Source organism: Oryzias latipes, chromosome 6, assembly GCF_002234675.1.
Source record: "Oryzias latipes chromosome 6, ASM223467v1".
Lineage (NCBI taxonomy): Eukaryota > Metazoa > Chordata > Actinopteri > Beloniformes > Adrianichthyidae > Oryzias > Oryzias latipes.
The window spans coordinates 5,381,460-5,404,997 of NC_019864.2; the positions used below are offsets into that span (position 1 = coordinate 5,381,460).

Sequence of the window (23,538 nt, forward strand, 5' to 3'; positions counted from 1 at the left end):
ACCTGAACCCAATCCAGATGGTTTGGGGTGAGCTGCAGAGTGAAGGCAAAACGGCCAACAAGTGCTAAGCATTCTGGGAACTCCTTCATGACTGTTGGAAGACCATTTCAGGTGACTACCTCTTGAAGCTCATCAAGAGAATGCCAAGAGTGTGCAAAGCAGTAATCAAGGCAAAAGGTGGCTATGATGAAGAACCTACAACAGGGGTGGCGAACACGCGTCTCTCGAGCCGCATGCGGCTCTTGGCCAATGAGCATGCGGCTCTTTGCATCTCATTATATTTTCTATATACTGTGCTTTATTTCATAGTTTTTTCTCTCTTAAGCCAGACTCAAATCCATCAGAGGGTATTAAAACTAAATAATAAAAAAGTAATTTGCCAGTGTGTGTGTTTGATGCTGCTGCCAACACATATGTGATCCTCTAATGCAGAGACTGACTGTCTGAGATCCCCGCTTGTCACTGATGAGGCAGCGAGTAAACCGGAGATGATCTCTCTGAAAGAAGGCCCTGTTACGTTTTGGAGAACAGAGAAATCCCCGTGTGTAAAAGAGCTGCTCTCAAGCTGCTGTCGTTCTCCTCAATGTCTGCCAGTCCCTTTTTATTACCTTGAAACACGTGAAATCAAGGCATCGGTCCGTTCTGACCAACCAGCTCGCCTGGTTCTGACCCGCTCTAGGGATGAGCAGCTCGCCTGGTTCTGACCCGCTCTAGGGATGAGCAGCTCGCCTGGTTCGGACCCGCTCTAGTGATTAGCAGCTCGCCTGGTTCTGACCCGCTCTAGGGATGAGCAGCTCGCCTGGTTCTGACCCACTCCAGGGACGAGCAGCTCGCCTGGTTCGGACCCGCTCTAGTGATTAGCAGCTCGCCTGGTTCTGACCCGCTCTAGGGATGAGCAGCTCGCCTGGTTCTGACCCACTCCAGGGACGAGCAGCTCGCCTGGTTCGGACCCGCTCTAGTGATTAGCAGCTCGCCTGGTTCTGACCCGCTCTAGGGACGAGCAGCTCATGTGGTTCCGACCCACTCCAGAGACATGTATACATGTAACTAAATGTAATGAAAAATAAATGTAACTACTCCTTAATGCTAAATACCTCATTATTTATTTATTATAACTTTTTAAAGTGACAATTACAGTTGCATAGAAAATATTTGTTTGCTTGTTACTTTAGCATAAATCCTTTTACATTTTGTCTGCTTATTAAAACCCACATAACTCCATTAATGAAGGATCAAACTGTCTGAGTGAATAAAGAAAAATAACATAAAACTGAGCCAGAAAAAGCATGTATGACACGTGTAACATTTTACAAAAAAAGGCTGCACACAGCCTTGCATCCAACTGATGGTTTGATGACAACAATATGTCTGCATACACACATAAGACCTGCAAACAATGCATAATTACAACTGCAGCCACACATAAATAATATGTTGTTAACTAAAATAAATTATATTTTAAGGAGTTAAAAACTTTTATGCTCTCGTGGGCCACATGAAATGTCAAGGCGGGCCACATTTGGCCCCGGGCCTTGAGTTTGACACGTGATCTAGGCGATTCTGAAGCAGAGAAAAGAAGCTTTACGCTGAGATACAACACTACAATAGTGAAGTGCTTACACAATTATTGTTTTTTTTTCCAGGGAGTTGTGCTGTTGCTAAAATGTTGCCGTCTTCTCAGGTGTATGTTGTGTACTGGGAGGAGAGCAAGTCTTGGTGTCGTGCTGTGGTGAAGTCCATCACGGTGGATTCAGTGACCTTTCTAGCCTGCTGCTTCCTGGTCGACTATGGAGAAAGAATTGTGGTTTCTTCAGACAAGTATGAGCATAACACCTGTCTGCCAAAATACCTCTGATGCTCACAGAAATTAATTTCACTGACAAAAATACATTTCATTTGTTGTAGGATCCGGCTGATAGTTCCTGACTTTCTGCAGCTGCCCTTCTGGGCGCAGAAGTTCCACCTGTCTGGAATCAAACCAACAACACTGCGAGTCCCTTTTCTGGAAGAGAAGGCAGAGCTCATGTGAGATTTGTTCTTTAGTTTTTTAGTTCCTAAACTTCTTTTGTAAGTTTTTGGGCCAAACTTTCTTCTTTTTGGTTTGAAGTCCTTCCAATCAGTGGGACATCTCTGCCACAGTCTACCTTCACAGTCTCCTCAAAGGTCAGCGCTAAATCATTTCATTTATATGTTTATGGAGTCTGTTCTTGGCTGGTTTTTTGTTTCCCAAACAGATGAGCATGAAGGGTTGTCTCTTCTGTTCTTGCAGCTTCCGTCCTCGTGGAGGCTGTACTGTTGGAAAGTGAGTCAGACTCAACAGCAATAGAGCTCTATCTGTCCACTGGGGACTTCAAGGTGAGGCACGTTGTTACACACTTAGGGATGACACAAAGTTTTTCTATCACACTGACGGTTGGTTGTTTCTGTTACTTCTGTAGATCTGTGTCAATGATGAGTTGGTGTCCAAGAAGTTTGCATATTACAGTGAAGAGTCTGGAAGAGGTGGTCTGGATGCATGGGGCAGAATTCCTATCAAATTCTGCTCTGTCTTAACCCAGATTGACTCAGCATCTCTCAACAAGCTGGAGGCTGTTAAACCTCCACCGATGTCCGGTAAATAGGCCTTTGAAGCTCCACTGCCTTGCTTAAGAACAGGATGAGGTCCTTCCTTTCTTGTGAAGACCATGGATACTCGTTTACTGAGTTCCACAGCTCTTTATGCAAGACCTCTTCATACATTTGTCTGCTTATCCAGCAATGAAATACTTGGTAATATTGACAGTTTTCTTTTAAAATGTCTCTAAAATGTGAAGAAGCACCAGTAAATCAGTTAGGGTTTAGAATCTGTCCATTTTTCACATGGTTGGTCCCGACTGGCAGTCATCATCCTCATCATTTAGCTTCTTGGAAAGTCAGTTAATGGTTTAAATCAGGGGTGTCAAACTCATTTTGGTTCGGGGGCCACATTCAACCCCTCTGATCTCAAGTGCGCCGGACCAGTAACGTAAAGGCAAAATAGCTTTGTTTTTGTTTTTTTACTTAATTGGAAAACATGCCTCAACCAACATGGTAGCCTTATCATTTTTATTACACATTCATTCACAGAGGCAAATGGATCTTAAATAAAATTAATTTCACTTAAAAAAAAGGTCTATTCAGTTTTATACAGACTGAATATTTTACATCTGACACTGAAGCAATCCAAACTCAATAGAGGCTACGGGAAAAAAACGAAACACCCGCCTAAAATGTAAATGTCCAAACCTTTAAAAAATTAAACTAAATTAAACTTGCAAACATTTGTGAACATAGGAGTTTGGAGTTAACCTCCCTTTCTCTCCTGAAACTTCACCCGGCCATCAATGTCAGGATTTAAATCGTGCAGAAACACATTTACTGTCATTCAAGTGCGCAACACACAGTGGCAACACCTGCCTACATCTTGACCTTTAATGGGGCGCCATCAGTGACCAAACTGACGTCACGTTACCAGTTCACTCCAAAATCGTCCAGCACAGTAACTAGAGAGCTGACTATGTCATCAGCTGTTGTTGTGTCCAACAACTCCAGAAACTCCACTGTGATCTCTCTTTAACATCTCTAATAAATATGCACAGCTGTACATATCTGTGATGTTGGTGCTTTCATCAATATCAACTGAAAATGCAATAAATGACTGGATTCCTTCATTTGGCGCCCAAGTCTCCTCAGAGATGTTGGATCTGTAATTGTGATCCTTGACAGACTTCTGTTGGAAAAGATCGACTGCTTTTTGGGATACAACCTTTCTGTAGCCTTCAGCATTTTTTAAGTTTTTAACATTTTTTAACAATTTTTTACAACAATTTGTACCCAAAAAATCCCAAGGTTACCGTAATTTCCGGACTATAAGCTGCTACTTTTTTCCTGCGCTTACAGCCTTGCGGCTTATTCAGTGACGCGGCTAATTTATGGAATTAATTGGCGGCCGCCATGTACGTACTTTCGGACTCAGTGAATAGTTTGAATTCTCTATCCAACTCCAAGCAACAAGTCATTTATTTTTCAACACACCTCTTAGCAGCCAAACAGCATGGACTTGACTTCAGGTCTTAGACACTTCAGTCATGGTTCAACAAAAAGAAACACGCATGTCCAGCCGCATCCCAGAACCCTTTGGTGCCATTAGACCCAACGTGCACGTGATCGCCACTGCAATATGATGAAGCTTTCAAGTTAAAAGCAATCGTTAAAAGCAGCGTGAAACAATCCACCATCACCAACGGGTTTGGAAAAGCCGGTCAGCTGCTGACGGAAAAGCTGCAATCTGCAGCTGGGCTGCGCTTAAATATGTGGGAATAACATCAGCCTTTATTTTGTCGGGACACGACTGGAAACACAAATTGACGTGATCGTTTCAACTGTTTCTAAAGACTGAGCGGAATTTTGCTTTGAAAAGCTCACAGCCTCTGTGTGAGCTGGAGACGTGTGTGTGAGCTGGAGACACTGCCGATGGCAGTCTGATGGCTCCCACACGTAACAACGCATCTGCCCCTCATCCACAAAACGTACAGTATTAAGTCCGATTGCTCTGCACAGACACGATTTGTTCCGTCCACCGGCGCAATGGGGACGAAGTCCTCCTCCTTGAAGCCGCCCTGGCCAGAGGTGTCGGAGAACATAGGAAGGGGAGACAAAGAGCCCGCTTGGCGAGCGCGGAGCGCAGAGGCGTCCGCGGAGCAACAGTGTTTGTTGTGGAAGGAAACTTCTGACGCGCGCGTATCGCGCTGAGGCGCGCGCTTTTCAGTCGCCGCTACTTTATTTTACTGGTGTGTTTTTTTAACCAGCCCTGTTACTCCCATAATGCTGCCGCGACACAAGCGGAAGGAGAGCTTTTCCCGTTCACCCCTCCATCCACTGCTGTTCCTTGCTCATTCTTAAACACGTACAACAGTGTGGCGAGCCAGGTCAGACCCGCCTTTAGCCCCTAAGACTCATGGGAAATGGGGAATCGCGGATGTAAATTTCCTCATCATAACTGAGGGATGTAATGTTGATTATATGGTTACTGTTTGTAATTTTATGTATGATACCTAGATTGTCAATAAGTAAAAAAAAATAAAAAAAATTAAATAAAAAAACCATAACTGAGGAACTTGTGAACAGAATATAGGTGCATGCTGTTTGGCAGATGTGGGTGTATTCAAATACATGAGCCTGAGGCAACGCTGACTCCACACACAGTGTGCTAATGAATTGCACTCGGTCTGAGAGTGCAGACCGAGTGAGTCAGGCAGAGAAAACTCACATCCCACTGGATTCCCGGGACCTGTGGGTATCCCGAAAAAATGTTGACCTCTATTACACAGCCCATACATGCAGCAGTTATGCGCGGTCAGTAAGGAGCCGGTACATGCACCTCACTAATGACTAGAGTGGTACCATATGACATACAATGTCCAATAGTCAAATGAATACTTCACGATGAGACTTCACATACATTTTCATAATAGTTTTAAACCTCAAGGGAACCAGAAGCCACATCTGCGCTTTCCTAATGATGCAGCTGCTCCTCTCTATGACCCTCCATGGGCCAAAGACCTGCAGCAGCTGCAGGGTCAACTGCTCATACAGGTGCATGTGACTTAGGGCCTTATGATTCTGGTCTTGAAAACCTGGTTCAGTGCTGATTTCTGGATGTAACCTCTTATTATTTTAGGATTTGTGATGAATTTTTCATTTTTTCTTGTCTTTGTGATTCTTTACCTACAGTAAAACCACAGCAGCCTTTGGAAGTGGAAGCAGAGGGTCTGGAGACAGCTTTCCCACAGGTCTGCAGATTTCTTTGCTCGTTTACTCTTCCCTGCAATGTTGGCATGCTGATTTACAAACTGTTTTATGGGTTGTTGTTTTATGTTGTTTGTTTGTTGGGGTGTGTATTGGCAAGAGTCTCGCGATACGATACATATCCTGATATTGTACTTTCTTTTCTTAAAAAATATGACTTAGAAAAAACTTTACTTATAATATAATTTTTGTCTTGTTTTTGTCTTATTTAGTTATTCTACACTTGTTTTCACTTGTCCAAAATAAAAAGGTGACTTACTTACTACTTGAATTCCAACACGTCTTGTAATAAAATTGTGAAATTCAGTTTATTTTTTTATTTTTTTATTTTTTTTTTTTTTATTTTATTTTTTTTTTTTTTACCTTGTCCTGTCCAACAGCTGGGCAAACAGATGAGAGCTGAGGGCCTCTTGTGTTGGACATATTTTACTTTAACAAGAGGGGTTATTAATCTTCAGACAAACCAAAGGTATGTCTGAATAAACCCCTTTTGTAATTGAGGCCAAACTTTATTAATTTCAAACATGTTTGAAGATCTTTGGTGTTGGACCGGACGGAAAAGGAAAGAGGGGAAGAAGAGAGAGGGACGTTAGAAAGAGGGGGGGAAGGAGGGTGATAGTAGGAGGGGAAGGGGGATAAGACCATGAAGCAGCATAGAGCAACAAGTTTACTGGTTGTTAATCACCATGGTAAGGCTCAAATGCAGTACAAAAAGGGCGGAGCCTGTCCACACACACACCCAAGTGTCAAACACACCTGCTAGTTGCAAAAATGTCCATCTGTCGACATGTACACAAAACAGATAGTGCTCACACACATACTTATGCCTTAAAACCAACTAGTGTGAAACATTTCAGTCATTCAGTCACGCAAACCGCCAGTGCAAAGGTGAGCCAACACCCGTGCTCAGGTGAGTGCTCATGTTCTTCTAATATGGATGGTGGAATGTGTAAAGAAGGAAGGAGAGCGCCCAGCCATCCCCACCCCAAGACCCCCACCGCAGCAGCAGCGGCAGCCGGAATCCCCCCACGCCACACGGAAACCGGCAGGGAACAACCGCCGCCCGGGCGACCAAGCCCGCCACCCAGGCCAGGGCCAGCAGGACCGCCGCAAGGCCCCCCAGAGCCAGAGAGCAGGGAGGCACAGAGGGAAAGAGAGGGCCGCCCCAGCCCAACCAGGAGAACAGCCCCCCCGCCGCGCCGGGAGAGCCCAACGCAGGGCCCCACCGGAGAGGGACGCCCACAGCCCCAGATGAGCACCCCACCACCACCCAGGAGTTCCGGGCATCCCCCCGCCCCAACCCCAGGTACGAGCCAGGACCCCCCAAGGGAGACCCGCCCCGCACTCCAGGCAGCCATCCGCCCGGCCCACGGTTGGTCCAGGGAGGAGCAAGGCAGGGGCCCGCCGCCCCCGCCCAGGAGGGGGGAACCCCGGGGAAAAAAGAGGGCCCACAAGGGGTGTTGTAAATATGGCCCGACCAGGCTCGGCCACAGTTGGAAGTTAGGCGGGGCCCAGCGCTCAGGAGCAAGGACCAGAACCCACCCCCCAGGGACACCAACACCCCCGGCTCAGATGTAATGTGAACCCCCCCACCGCGCGGAGAGAGCACCGCCGGGCCCAGGAAGCCGGCACCCCGGGGACACGGCCGCCGCTCCAAAGGGGCCCGTACCCCCCACCAGGGAAGAGGCAGGGGACAGATGGTCCTAGGTCCCACCTTCCTTGCAAAATGTGTGTGCGTATATGTGTGTTTAAGAGGGTGTGTGTGTGCATGTGTGTGTGTTTATGTTGGGATGTATATATTGAGGGGGGAGGGGTGTGTGTACTAAGGGGGGTGCAGTTAAAATTGGCGGGTAGGGCACTAAGGGGACATCTCCTGATTACTCACAGTGATGCCCCCTCACCCTCCCCACCAAGGGGCCCTAAATGTCTAAGGTGCGGTTAAAATTGGCGGGTAGGGTGCTAGGAGGACATCTGCTGCTTGCTGGCAGTGATGTCCAAGCACCCCCCCTACCAAGGGCCCTACATGTCTAAGGTGCAAATAAAACCGAAAGAGGGGGGGCCCACTCCATACGGCAGCCATAGGAGGGGGGGCCACTGCCTAGTAAACCCCCCCCCCCAAGGCCCATCGCAGGCTAATCCCCCCACCCCCTCACCCTATTATGAGGTTATATGAGGAAGGGGGTAAGTTGGGGACAGCTGGTAGACTGTCCCCCGGTGGTCAAACAGCTGTCCCCCGCCCCCCCCCCCCCCAGCAAGGGGGCCAGGCCCACCCAGCCCAGGGGCCCCACCCCCGGAGGCGCCGACACCCCAGGCCCAGCACCACCCACCCCACACAGAGGGAGAGGAGCCAGAAAGCGCCGGCCCCCCCCGGAGCAAGCCCAGGCCCCCACCCCCAAACGCCGGCCCTAGAAGAGCTCTGGTCAGGCCTCGACGGGACCGATGCAGCCAACCGGCCGGGGAAACCGCCGATGGCCTCAGCGGAGACCCCGACCCGTCAACCCCCCCTGCCCCGTACCAATAGTGCCCCCCCCCCTCCCCCAGAATGCCCCCCCACAGGACAGGGCCGACAAGACCCCCCACCCCACCCCTCCCCAGACCCCGCAGCCGAAGCGGATGACACCCAGAGCGCCCGGGGGCCCCAAGAGGGTTGTCCCGTCCCGCCCCAGAGCCAGGGAAGGGCTGATCCCAGCCCCAGGCGTAGATGGGAAGCCCATCCAGTGCCGCTGGGCCCCCCCCCCCGAGCAGCGCCCCCCGCCAACCCCCCCCAGCACAGGCAAAGGGACCACCCCCCCAAGCCAAGCCAGAACACCACCCCCCCCCCCCCCCCCCACCACGCACCCCCACACCCAAGCCCAGAGGACCACGCAGCGCCCCAGCCCGCCCCACCCCGGCGCCGGACCCGACCCCCCGACCAACGGAGCCCCCACCACCCCCCGCCAGGCACCGGAGGCCCCGGCCCCCACCCCAGCCCACGGCAGAAGGGCAAGGAGCAGCGACGACCAGGCCCCCCCATCCCCTAAGTCATGGAGTCAGCTATGGGAGACCAGAGAGACCGAATTCTTTCAAAGTTACTTGAACCTTGGGCTGACATTTTTTCCAAGCTGATCTGATCAAGCAGCAGATTTCTGTGTTGACTTATATTTATATTTTTCTTGCTTTTCCAATTTGTTAAAATAGTTTTTTTAGCAATGCAAAGAGTTATGAAAATGATAGAGCCTAATCCTCCTTCTACATCGATGGCACTCATGTCACCAAGCACACAAAGTGACGGTGAAGCTGTGATTGAAACCTTAAGCCAGACTGATAAATCGGCACATACCTGCTGCCAGAGAGCCTGGACAGGCGTGCAGAACCACAGTGCATGCATGTAATTGTCGGGTAGATTACTGTCACAGTGCTGACAAATGTCTGAGTTGCTGAGACCCATCTTGAACATCCTCTGTCCAGTGTAGTAAATTCTGTGAAGGGTTTTAAAATGGATTAGCTGCAGATTTGGACTTTTTGTCAGTTTAAAGGTGTTTAGACAAAGTTCTGACCAAAAGCTTTCATCTGTGCTGATGCTCAAATCCGCATCCCATTTTGTTGTCGGAAGTGAAATGTTATTATCTAAATTACATAAAAGTTTGTATATTTTGGAGAGAGTTTTATTCATTGAGAAATTGATCAGAGTGGTAACTACATCTGGTAGCTTTAAATCGTTGTCTCTGTATTTAAATTTTTTAGTAATACTTGATTTAAGTTGCTGATATTCCAAGAAGTTATTTATTCCATGTTTGTCTTGAAGTTCCTGGGGAGTTATGAATCTTCTATCAATAATTACGTGCTCTAGTTGTTTTATGCCCCCTGCTTGCCAAGCTGGGAAGTGGATAATTTTTTTGTTTATGAGGATGTCTGGGTTGTTCCAGATGGGTGTCATTTTGCACGGTTGAATTGATGATTTTGATATTTTGAGAAATTCCCACCAGGCTGTTAAAGTGGCGTTTATATTAATAGTTTTGAAACAATCCTGTTTTTTAACTGTTTGGCTAATAAATGGAAGATCTGACAGGTTGATCTTTCCACATAACGCCTGTTCCAAGTCTAACCATGAGTTGGTTTCTGGATTATTTTTTAACCATTTTAAGATGTATTGTAATCTATTTGCAAGAAAGTATTTGTGGAAATTAGGTAATTCTAATCCTCCACAGCTTTTTGCAGATTTTAAAGTTTTTAGACTAATTCTTGCAGGTTTATTGTTCCATAAAAAGCTTGATATGGATGAGTCTAATGTTTTGAACCATTTTAGTGGCGGTTGTGTGGGAATCATTGAAAAGAGATAATTAACTTTGGGTAAGATTTTCATTTTTACTGAAATTCAGTTTATTTAATGATCACAATGTTAAGTACTGCAACTGTATCTCATAAGTTGCTTTTCACAAATCTGGCGCTGCCCGGAGCCAAGTCTCTGTGGAGCACAAGATGCTGCTATTCCGATACTCTCTGTGTGGTCGAGTTAGCGCCGTTAGCTCCTCCAGCTTGTTAGGGAGAGATCTCACATTTCCCATAACAACAGACGGCAGGCATGGTTTATACCGACTTCTCCTCTCATGGCGCCTAACTCCTGCTATTTATCCTCTTCTTTTCCTCCTGATCTCGGTAGGGATGTCTGGTCTGTCCACGTAGTGTAGCCCAGTGTTGTGGTACGCGAGCAGCTGTTTATGTGTGTAAACAACGGAGCCACGGCTGTCGGGGTCCCCCCATGTCAATAGAAACAGTCCAACAAGAAAAAAGAGCCAAAAAACTAGTCTCGCAATTTGCACACCGATAGTTGTGTACTTTTACTGAAGTAAAGAAAGAGAAGAAGTATATACAATCCCTGACAAAAGTCTTGTCGCTTATCCATTTTGTAGAAACAAAAGCGTATAACCTCACTTTTAATGAATCAATTGGTTTTAGAAATGTCTCATATGAAAGCTAAAACCCCTCCCAAATTATGTTCAATATACTAAAATAAAATTGCTTCACTGAAGAAAGATTGATCATTTAATGAACACAGAAAGGTCACATTTTGGCAAGACAAAAGTTTTGTTGCCTTGTCATATGATGCACCCAATCCTAGATTACAGCCTCAGCTGTGATCAGTTAGTGGGTGTGTACAAAAAGAACCCCAGCACACCAGGCCTTCACATCAACTGCAACTTGACCTCTGACAACATGCCTAAGATTCACCCTGAGACCAAAGCGTTGATTATCAAGAAGCTGAAGACCAGATCCACTGCTGAGATGGCTGACACCTTCAATGTGTCTCAGCGTCAAGTACAAAGAATAAGAAAAAGATTTGAAGAGACTGTTGTTATGGGAAATGTAAGATCTCTCCCTAACAAGCTGGAGCAGCTAACGGCGCTAACTCGACCACACAGAGAGTATCGGAATAGCAGCATCTTGTGCTCCACAGAGACTTGGCTGAATGATCTTTCCTCTGACGAACATGTCTCCCTGAACGGATTTCACCTCGTGAGAGCGGATCGGACAGCTAGAGAGAGCGGCAAGAGGAAAGGAGGTGGGTTAGCGATGTTGTGGACGACAAATGGTGCAACCCGAGACACATCAGTGTCAAGGAGAGACTCTGTACGCGGGACATTGAGCTGTACATGTTATCGCGATTACTACGTATATCCCCCCATCTGCTAACGCAGAGGTGGCCTGTGAGCTTCTTCACACTTCGGTGTCTCAGCTGCGACATCACACCCCCACTCATTTTTCCTTGTCTCCAGAGACTTTAATCATGCTTCACTTTCCTCCATTCTCCCAAACTTCATCCAGTATGTTACGTGTCACACCAGGAACAACAACACCCGGGACCTCCTGTACGCAAATGTGAAGGATGCCTACAGCTGTCCCCCTCCCCCCACTAGGTTGCTCAGATCACAACCTGGTTCACATTCTGCCTATCTATAAACCCGTGGTGAAACAACAACCTCCAACTACAACATCTGTGAGAAGATGGACAGAAGAGGCCAGTGAGGAGCGGAGGGACTGTTTTGAGACCACAGACTGGGAGGTGCTGTGTGGATCGCATGAGGACATTGACAGTCTGACACACTGCATTACAGACTACATAAACTTCTGTGTGGAGAACGCTGTGCCCTCCAGGATGGTGCGGTGTTTCCCCAACAATAATCCATGGGTGACTCCTGAGCTGTAGACCTGTTAAACCAAAAAAAGAGGGCTTTTAGGTCAGGAGACAAAGAGGAACTGAGGAGGGTGCAGAAGGAACTTAAAGTGAAGATTAAGGAAGGCAAAGAGAGCCACAGAAGAAAGGTAGAGAATCAGCTACAAGAAAAGAATGTGAAAGAGGTCTGGAGAGGGCTGGAAACCATTTCTGGACACAACACAGACAATAGGTGCAATCAGGGTGATCAAGAGTGGGCAAACGAGCTCAATTCATTTTTCAATAGATTTGATCCAGGTCCCACTCCCCCCACAACTACCCAGACAACATCGGACCATTCCAAATCCCCAATATGCCGGTCTCAGCTGCCCCCCCCCCCCCCCCCCTACTTATCAACGTCCGTGCCATCACACATCCCCATGACAACATTAACACCAACCCCCTCTACAATCCCCTACTTCACATTGCGTAACTGCCAGTACTCAAAACCCCCCACCCAGCATCAACATAACAAAGGATCAGGTGAGAAGAGAGCTTCGGAGGATCAAGACCTGGAAAGCTACAGGTCCAGATGGCATCTGCTCCAGACTGCTCATGGACTGCGCAGACCAACTCTGCCTGGTTGTAGAATACATGTTCAACCTGAGCCTCGACACGAGGAGGGTCCCTGTGCTGTGGAAAACCTCCTGCGTGGTCCCAGTACCAAAGACCGCAAAGGCAAGGGAGCCCAACAATTTCAGACCTGTGGCTTTAACGTCTCACCTAATGAAAACCCTAGAGAGACTGATCCTGAATTACCTCCAGCCCCTAGTGGGCCCAGTGCTTGACCCCCTGCAGTTTGCGTATCAACTGGGCATTGGAGTGGATGACGCTATCATCTACTTAATGCACAGAACCCTGCTACACCTGGAGAAACCTGGAAGTACTGTGAGAATCATGTTCTTCGACTTCTCCAGCGCCTTCAACACCTCTCAACCATCATTGCTCAGGGGAAAGCTGGAAGGAGCTGGGGTTGACAACCAGCTGACCTCGTGGATTGTTGACTACCTCACCAACAGACCACAGTATGCAGTATGTGAGGCTCCAAGACTGTGTGTCTGTCCAGGTGGTCTGCAGCACGGGGGCTCCACAAGGGACAGTGCTCTCTCCTTTTCTTTTCACACTCTAGACATCAGACTTCCACCATGACTCAAACAGCTGCCATATCCAGAAGTTCTCCAATGACACAGCCATCGTTGGACGCGTGTCAGAGGGAAACGATCTGGAATATAAGAAGGTGATCAAGGACTTTGTGGACTGGTGTGAACTCAATCACCTTCACATCAATGCCACCAAAACGAAGGAGATGGTGGTTGACTTCCGCAAAATGGGTTCTCAGTTTCTTCCAGTGGCAATTCAGGGACTGGACATCAAGAGGGTGGATGTGTACAAGTATCTGCTTGTTCACATCAACAATAAACTGGACTGGTCAGACAACACAAGGGTCCTGCACAACAAGGCCCCTTGTCCTGAGGAGACTGCGGTCCTTTGGTGTGTGTAGGCCACTATTCAAGACCTTCTATGAGACTGTCGTTGCATCAGCAACTTTCTATGCTTTGGTCTGCTGGTGTGGAGGAATGAATGAAAGGGACAAAAAAGAAACTGGACAAGATGGTGAAAAGATCTAGCTCTGTTCTGGGCTGTCCCCTGGACTCTGTAGGTGAGAGGAGGATGCTGACCAAGCTGTTTAGCATCCGGTGTGGGTACAATAACCGTTCGGCCTACAACTACCGTTCGGGGTCCTTCGAGTAGTGCTGACGTCACATAATGTGATTGGCTGTCTGTTGATCCAATGACGTGTCAGATAGTGATTGGTCTGGACAAATTACGATAATACCATAGAGAAGAAACTATGAAGTCTGTCGTAAACAAAAAGAGCTCCGACACAGAGCGAGATTATCCTCTAAACGTGTTTTTATTATTTTTATGATTATTATTAAGTGCTTTTGCAGCAGAACGGACTGCGGTCCAAACCCTTTTCTGGACCGCACACTATAACAAAGCACCTTCTCTGCCTGCAAACACGAAGCTACGAGACTCCAGCTGCTCTGATCAGAGACACTGTTCACTCTGTGGAGCAGCAGGTTCATTCTAACAGCCACAGATCTTTTTACTAAGTAGGTTGTGGCAAAATCTGAAACGTGAACTGAAAACATGTAGAGCCCGAGCAGATCTCCACGCTACGTAGTTTGTCCAAGTGGGGCTACCGTAGTGTGACGTTATCTTCAGTCGAAAGGACCCCGAACGGTAGTAGTAGGCCGAACGGTTATTGTACCTTTACCGGAACAACCCCTCTCACCCTCTGTATGTAGCGGTGAGGACCATGAGTAGCTCGTTCAGCCAAAGACTGCTGCACCCCCAGTGGAAAAAGGAATGTTACCGGTGGTCCTTCGTCCCAACAGCAGTCAGACTATACAACAATACGGTCTAAGACTGCTGAAACCGCAGCTGTTATTTAATTATTTAACTTGTTATGTTTGACGTGTACTTTAACTTCCACTTTCTATTATTACAATTTTATTCTTACTCATTGCTACTTTGTTTTTTGTTTTTTTCTAACTGCTATATTTCTTGTTTTGGCTGCTGTGACAACTGAATTTCCCTCCGGGCATCAATAAAATCCCATCTTATCTTATCCTTTCTTACCCAAATTCATAGTGCTTTTATTTTGGTAACTTAAAATATAGAAAGGAAACAGTCAACATTGTCTGATTTCCACAACAAAATATATTTCAGTATAAGAAAAAAAATGGAATGAATGTGCCTTAACCAATAATGTGGTAAAAGTATGATTGAGAAAATAAAGCGCTTTTTATTTTCAATACAATATTGTTTAATGTAGCTTCTCCAGTACTTAAACTGTTCAGGATCTGAATGGTGCTTCAAAAATAAAGGGGGGCACTAATTATTTCACGGATTAATAAAGTGTGATGATGAGGCAGCGTGACAGAAGGAAGTAAAGCTGCTTTAATGTGGCTAAGATGCTTTGTTTACATGACTCTCTGCTCTGCAGCTGCAGCTCTGTTTTCTCACACGCGGTAATAAACTAGTAACAGTCATCGCCACCATGTCGTCCTTTTTTCAGAGCGTTGGACACATCATTGTGATCCATCAGGTCTCTGAACTAGAATCTATTGCTGTGAGGTTCTGCAGAACTTTGGCCCGCTTTGCCGACAGCCTTTTGGCTGATGCTCAGTGCATTAGCTGCTGTGCAGCTGCAGTGCTTCACTCGTTCTTATCTGAGCCGCTACAAAGCACCGCAATCTGCGTTTTTATATGTTACTGGCAGCAACACGGCACATTTTTGGTTCAGTACCCATCCCAAGTAAAAACTAAGTAGTTCATGTCTCATAACAACAAGAAAGCTGCCTCTAGCTGAGGTCTTCCTGTTGTTTTGTGCGCTCTAAGAGGGAAAAAGTTGATCCAACTTAATTGAATCACTTAAATTGGTAACAACTAATTAATTATTCAACTTAATTTTTTATGGCTATCCAACTCAATTTTATAAGTTGATCTAACTTAAACCAAATTTAAATTTTGTTTCTACGATTTAAATTGACAAATTTTTCTCAAGTTTCAACCAATGGGCCTTGTAATTTTCATATCAAAGACATGAATGACCCAGCAATGTCTCGCATTTCAGGGCAGGAACATGTCGTGACCTCTTTCTTTAATATTGGGACTACGATTTTTTCCGCTCAAGGGGATTGGTCATCCTCCTCTCCCAAACTCTAACTCATGGTGCAGAAAGAAATAAACATAACGGACAACAGACAACAAAACACATGGACAAAAACTCACACTTAAACCACAATCAGCCCAGATAGGCAAAGAAAATGGTTTCCCATAATTCCTTGCGCTGCCTTACGTTATGACGTCATGACGCGTTGACAGGTTCACACCAAAGTTACACCAACTTAATTGAAATAAGTTGATTGAAAGTAAAATAACTGTTATTTTTAAGTTGAAGGAACTCAAAAAATGATTTATTTTTACCAACAACCTACATAATTAAGTTAGAACAATGTAAAAAAGTTTGTCTTTCCAACTACAGCCCAAATACTCCTTTTAGAGTGTACATGTAGAGCTGCTCAAAGAGGCTCTGTGTGCTCTGCTTCCAACTAGTACGGCGGTACAGAACACTCGGAGCTCGCATCAACAGACTAAAACAGTTTTTTTTCCCAGAGCTGTCAACGTCCTGAACAAAATGTGAACCTCAAAATAAAAACACTGTGACATATCTATAACAATCATGTGAAATATCTAACAACCTTGAAGTGCAATAAAAGTTAAGATAAGATGAGATGAGATAAAGCTTTATTATCATTGTACAATCACACTAGGTACAACAGTACAACAAAATTGCAGTTACGTGCAATACATGTATGTATGTTTGTAAAAATGTATATATCCATAGTTCCACATATTTTCTATTTCATTCTAACATGTATTTACCTTTATTTTATTTTGCTCAAGCAGCTGGAGAGCACTGGTAATTTCGTTGTAACAAGCCTCTTGTGTACAATGAAATTAAAGGATTCAGATTCTGATACCTGCAGTCTACAAGAAGCCAAAATCCCATTGACTTCAATAGAGAAATAACTACTGACAGTCTGCAGAAACTATGTCCTAGAAACAACACAGTTTTTAAATTAAGGCAAAAAATGGCACGATCATAATAAAATCAAATTTAAAGTATAAAAAGTTGGTCTTTAAAAATTGTCATCCAACATGAAGGACTCGAACCATGTGAATTTAGGAGTTGCAGCTTTCACCCTTAAAAGCAGAACTAAACGCGTTTGCTTCTGCAGGAGGAGCTGCATAAAGATGGCAGTAACTTGGAAGGCCTGAAGAGGGAGCTGTCATCAAACAGCAAATCCAGGAGCAGCACAGAAGCTTGTTCTGCAGAGAGGTGAGGTTTTTGGTCCAGTTTCACACGGTCTTCTTTTTAACATAGATGTCTGTTGAAGACATTTTAAAATACTTTGAAACTATGCAAAGTATCATGAGATAAAATTCTCTCAAACCCATCAGCTCCATTTCTGATTATAAAGTTACTGCCACTCCTTAAATACCCACTACATTGCCAATTTCACCACATTTTATTATAGACCAAACTTTTTCCAACCAGACGGCTGGAATCCGAACCATACAGACTCATCTCCTCGTGAGGAACATAGAACTCAGCCTCCACTCCTGCACTGCTCCTTCCAGCTGAGGGCTTGACCAAAGCACACTCATTCCCTCCATATCACCATCCTTTATGCCAGTACGCACCACTGGCAGAGATCCCAAATGTCCACATTCCTTCTGTTAGAGTCTCCTTTCTATACACATAAAACCAAATCACATGGAAATCCTCATTGGATCCACTCACTACACTGAAATTGGCTGTTTTACACATCACATCTCTTTCAACTGAGAGTTTTATAATTATTGACGGGATTGTTGACAGTGATGTGAATAGTTTTGAACTGAAACCTGGCTTGGTACTGATGCACCAGCTATTCTCTCTAACTAATTTTTATTTTCTGTCAGGGAAGTGAAGTGGTGGAACAGCATCAATGGCTCACTAAGATGCAAAAACTGAAGCCGTTCCTTGAACTAACCGTTCTTCATGGGAGCATCGTCCATTCCACCTATTTTAGCAGTGACTGTTTGCAGACCACCAAGTCCTCCTTCGTTTTTTTCTGAATTTTTATCCGTCATTCTGCTGAGGCACAATAGGATTTTAATAACTGGAGATTTCAATATTCATGCTGATAACATGGATTATCCTTTTGCCTCTGAGTTTTTAAAATTTTTAAATAGTATGGATTTTACCTGGCATGTGGCACAGCCGACTCACAACAGAGGACACACCCTGGACTTGGTCATCACCCCCGGCCTGTCTGCTGGTGTGTCCTCTGTTGTTGACTTGGCTGTGTCAGACCATTATTGTGTGTTTTTTAAGGTGACTGGTTTTATCCAGCAAGAGGCCTCAGTGAGAACTGTGACGAAGCAATATAGAACTCCTGAAGGGGCTGAAAATGTTATTGACATTTTAAAAGACTCCTTCTCAGATTTGACCTTTGTCCTGCGATGCTTTGATCATTTTAACGACAGACTGAAGTCTGCAATCGATTCAGCAGCTCTGCTAAAACAGAATCCAAAGACGCCTTGGAGAAACGCTGCTATTTTAAATCTAAAGAAAATTTGCAGGAGAGCAGAGGGAAAATGTAGAAAAACGAATGTAACAGTCGACTATGACTTTTTTAAAGATCAGCTAAAAATCTAAAACCACGCTGTCAAACAGGCAAGGACACTTTATTTTTAAAAACTCATCACAGACAATAAACACCCTGGTTTATTTTTAAGACTATTGATTTTTTTATTAAACAAAGATTTCAATAAATCCATCATGCCTCAGTCACAAACGGCATGTGAGGACTTTGCAGAACCTCTCAGGAGTAAAATCAATGCTAGAAGATCTAACCTTCTGTATGTGCCAAACTCTGGTTTTAACAGACCACCTGCATTGTTTTGACCAGAAGAAACGCTGGGGAGTTTTGACCCGGTTGATGCAAATATGTTGGGTCAACCTGCCTTTTAGACCCCATGCGCACTTCTCTTTTTCAAACATTGTATGGATTCTTTGAGTCAGTTTACTATTGAGGCGCTCAATAGTAAACTGCTCTCTTCAGACGGGGGTCTTCCCCTCTGCCTGTAAGACGGCGGTGGTGAGGCCCCTTCTAAAGAAGAGGAACTTGGATCCAAATATTATAGACACATACAGACCCGTATCCAACTAACCGTATTTAGGTAAAAATATTTAAAAAAAATCTTTTATACAATTACATGATTTCCTAAATGAACAAAATATTTTAGAAAAATGCTAATCTGGTTTTTGAATAAATCACAGTACTGAGACGGCTCTTTTAAAGATTTCAAAAGATCTCGGAGATAATTCTGACTCACATAAACTTTCTATTCTGATGCTGCTGGATCTCTGTCACCATTATAAACCTTCTCAATGTGTGTGAAACCTGGGCATACTTTTTGACTTGATGCTCAATTGTATCCCATACATTAAAATTGTTGTTAGGATTTTATCATCTTAAAAACATTTGTTGGAAATCTCTTTCAGTGGTTCATCGGAGGAAGCAGACTCTTGTTTGTCTGCGTCTTTGGGTAGAAGCCTGGATCTTTTTAGGTGACAAAGAAACTTTAGAATCCAAGTTTTAGAGGAAATGTATAGATTTTACAGTAACTGCATTATTTTCTGCTGTGCAGGTTCCTGAAGCATCTAAATCATGACAACAAAACACAGCATGCTCTTACCGGGGTAAGTACTTTTACTTTTTAGTAATCTTTAGACGACACTGACTGACTGTGTCTATTCTCAAAAGTTTTTTAGCAGTAAAGAAACTGTGAAAAGTGACATTTTTGGTTCCAAATCAACACTTTTTGAACAATGTGTGGAATGTGTGAACCAGACCCTGCTGTTAAATAAAATTACACACCACAAAGAACTTTGATACGGTGCTCAGCATAAATGAGTACACCACCTTTAAAAAGCTCTAATTTAGTCAGAAGCTCAATGAATAAAAGAAACATTTCCAAACTTTCCACAAGGTTGAGTTTTATTGAACACTTCTTTAACTCCATAGCATAAATGAAGGTTAATGTTCTAACTTAGATCACATCATCTTCAGTTTTACTTCAATTGGTTGAAGCAAAAAAGAAAAGAAAAAAAGACAGTCTTTAGAAACATGATGGCCAAAGGTGCACCTTTGACTCTGAATGGATTGAGGCCTCTAAGAGAGTGCTGTTTGAGCTCTTTCCGACAACGCAGCGAAATACAACGCACAAGGGAGCACAAAAAGAAGTAAATAATTTGAAAAGTTGTCTGAAAGTCCTCAATGAATGTGGGGAACATATTCCGCGATTTGTATCGCATTACTTGGAGGACTTGCCACCAGTTACATTTACGAGTCTGGATGTTTGCGGCCTGCTGAGGAGAGCTATGGGATGCGCGCTGCAGCTTCAAGTGGATGTGTGTGTGGATCTTCGTGCGATCACCACTGATGTGAATCATCGGGTGTGTAGTTTGGAGCGTGTCACGGAAATGGCTCAGGACAGCGATCAGCGTGTCTTTGGTGCTGGCCGATGGGTCGACGCCAGAGACCCATCAGGCCACTGGAGCTACTGGTGCTGCAACAAGTGGGTGTGTCAGTGGGCAGGATGGGAATCCCCACTCTTCGACGCAACAACTGCCCCTTCAAAGTTCTCTGCACGTACCTCCGCCCAAGGAAAGTAATGTTGGAGAAATCCCTGTCTTCGGAATACACACGGATACATCCGGTTCCCTGAAATGGAGTGACGTTGTTAAAATAGGCAAAAGGCAATTGGAGAACAAAAAGGATCCACGAACAGCCGCACCCGGAGTTAAAAACCGGGTAAAAATATAATTGTGGGCACGGGAGTAGCAGGAAATAATCGAATGGTCACGACAAACTGAGTGTTTTTGCTTCAAAATTCTCTCCAGATCTTGATCCAAAGAGTTTATCGGATTATCTCAGGAGGCAACTTGGCCGGGAGGTGATGTGCCAGAGGTTGAATACTGCTAATAGTAGATATGCATCCTTTAAAGTCTCAGCTGAGTGCAATAATGTGGCTGACATGTATAAGCTGGTGCTTATGTGCGGCGATTCTTTGAGCCATGTAAAGTTGGTGTCACTGGTTTAAACATCGCCCTTCCAAGCAAGCTGAGGGGCGGGGCTTCACCTACTAGTGGCGCAGAGCCTTAAAGTTGAACAGATGGATTTAAGAGTACTCTCTCAACTCAAGAGTACTCTCCTACAACTGTTGTGGGCTGCGTTTGGGTCAGAGTGCAGAGGACCGAGCCCGCCGAGTCGTTGTAGACCAACTGTTGGAAAAATGTGATGTGCTTTGCTTACAAGAGACCTTTTTAACCCTTGTGCTATCTTAGATGACCCCACCCTTACATTGACGTGTTCTCCCTACCATGACAAAGGTGGATAAAGGTGGAAAGATTTCATGTAATCCATGGACACCAGTGAGGTTGACAAATCATTGAAGAAAAAAGGTTCAGAGCACTGTCTAGTGGGTCTAGATGACCCCACTCCCAATTTTAAAGTGCCTAGGATAGCACAAGGGTTAACAAAGCAGGACTTGGAGGGATTAAACTCGATGATGACATGATGATTTTTTATGAACTATCATTTGCTGACCATATTCCTTTTGGGATGTAAATAAATTTGCTGACTTTACCTTTGAGGCAAAGGTACAATCATGAAAGTTCCTCATATTTGGATTGGAGCACTCTCTCAAAAGATGAAGTGTCATTGTACTCTGTATATTCGGATACATTATAATTATATTTCTCTGCCTAGAGAAGCAATTGCATGTAGAAATGGAAATTGTAAAAACCCTGCTCATGTCTCTGCTATCTCCTCTCTGCACGAGAATCAGTGATGAAAGTCTTCCGGGAATTCCCGGAAATCCGGGTTTTTGAGCAAACCGAACGTACTTTCCGGGAAATAAAGACCTGATCTCTACGGACAAATCGCTTTCCGGATTAAAAAATGGTCTGAAATCAGCTAATTTTAGCTTTATTTTCTATATTTCTCCGCAGATCGCTTCCTCTATGGTCGTGGCCATCTCTCGTCTTCCCGGCCTAATTGACCAATGACGGGACGTTTTAGTTGCTTTCGGATGCGTCGACGGGTCTGATTGGCTCTGTCTGCCCCACGTGGTCAGCGTGACTTGCTTCCCTAGAGACCAAAACTGGCGGACCCACGCTAAACTTTCACAAACACATCTGAAGAGTTTGCGATCAAATTTGTGTTAAAATAATGGCGGGCATCGTCATTATTGAGCGTGGTCACGACCTCAGTTGTGAGAAGACGATAAAAAACAAATTGAAGTGGTCTTGGCTGGAAAAAAAAGATTTTTAAGGTAGTGTAGGTCAAATACTTTTTTGTGTAAAATAATCTCAAAACCACATTTTGAAATAATTTCAATTTTAGTTTTGAGTTTCAGTTTTTATTTTGAATACGTTTCTTTATCTAATTTATTAGTATTTCCTAATTACCATGATTTAGTTCAGTATAGTTGACATTAATTATAAGTATTTGATGGTTTGGACCCGCACTCCCTTAAAAAATAATGTTTACAATGTTTAGTTTAGTTTGTATGTTTGTTTTGATATTTCCCAGATTACTTAGTATTGGTGTTAAAGAATTGATGTATTATGTTATAGAATTATAGTTTAAAGCAGATCCCATATTTTGATGTAATTATAGTTTGAGAAAACAGTGCAAGTGGATGTTGTACATCAGTCATTTCTAAAGCAGAAATAATGTATAAATAACTGAGGTATTTTCATAGAATATCATAGTTACTGGTGTTCTTTTTGCCATTTGGGGCTTTGATGTTACTATATTTTAGCAATTGTATGTTTTGTAGCTTTAAGGAAAAGCGTAGATTGTAGGATTGTGTTACTTTGAGCAATTTTCCAAATTCTTTTTTAGGACCAGCAAGTCTTTAATGGAGAGTCAAACTAGGGGTTTGAATGACAAATCATGATGCTCTAATTAGTCTTAGTTTCTTGATGAAGAAGTGAATAACTAGCTGCTAGAATGCACCAGAATGCATCTAAGACCACGTATTTTTCCAAAATTTCGCTCTGTGCCCGCCATATCGCTCAAAGAAAAGTTCAGGGATTTTTTCCATGCCTGACTTTCATCACTGGAGAATATAACGAAAGCTTTGCTTGATTCTAGTAGCTTCCTTCTTTAACCAAAAGCTAAGAAAAGGGGCAAACCAGGCTGGAGTTCCCATGTAACAGAATTCTTCTTAAGAGCACGAAAAGCATCAAGGGAATGGGTTCTCGCTAGGAAACCAAGGCATGGGCCAGTTTTTGAGCAAAAAAGGGTTACCAATGCAAGATATAAGTATGCAATACGTTGTATCTATAAAAACGGCCAGGCAATGAGAGCTGACTCCATGGCTAAGAATTTATTTTGTTACAGTCGAAACTTCTGGAAAGAAGTGAAAGTTAATACTTCTGGCAGAAAGACAATTCCATCTGTGGTAGACGGGGTCTCTGGCACTGGAAATGCCTCTAAAGCATTTGACAGGGTAAATCATAAGAAATTATTTATGAAACTGATGAAGAGAGGTGTACCCAAATGTGTTGTGCGTGTTCTGGCGTATTGGCATGCTCAACAAACAATGCAGGTTAAATGGGGAAACCAGGTGTCAGAACCTTTTAAATCCACCAACGGGGTGAGAGAAGGGGGCATCCTCTCTCCTATTCTGTTTAATTTATATTTGGATGAATTGTCTCTTAAACTTAACACCTGTCACACTGGTTGTGTGGCTGGATATCTCATTATCAACCATTTGATGTATGCTGATGATCTAGTTGTGTTGAGTCCAAGTACTGCTGGTCTTCAGCAATTGCTTAACATCTGTTCAGCTTATGGGCTTGATAATGACATCATATTTAATGCACA

At 44.3% G+C, this 23,538-nt stretch overlaps 1 protein-coding gene across 3 annotated transcripts in view; it reads left to right on the forward strand.

The window, feature by feature from the left end:
- The window catches only part of tdrd12 (tudor domain containing 12), an 81,098-nt gene that overhangs the window by 16,644 nt on the left and 40,916 nt on the right, over window positions 1–23,538 (forward strand). For all 3 annotated transcript variants that reach the window (XM_004086241.4, XM_023955529.1, XM_023955530.1), the window contains 9 exons: window positions 1,682–1,818; window positions 1,906–2,025; window positions 2,108–2,163; window positions 2,270–2,355; window positions 2,439–2,613; window positions 5,752–5,810; window positions 16,828–16,928; window positions 19,143–19,208; window positions 19,289–19,340. In XM_004086241.4, coding sequence (XP_004086289.2) covers window positions 1,682–1,818; window positions 1,906–2,025; window positions 2,108–2,163; window positions 2,270–2,355; window positions 2,439–2,613; window positions 5,752–5,810; window positions 16,828–16,928; window positions 19,143–19,208; window positions 19,289–19,340 — 852 coding nt within the window. The remainder of the gene's footprint in view (window positions 1–1,681; window positions 1,819–1,905; window positions 2,026–2,107; window positions 2,164–2,269; window positions 2,356–2,438; window positions 2,614–5,751; window positions 5,811–16,827; window positions 16,929–19,142; window positions 19,209–19,288; window positions 19,341–23,538) is intronic.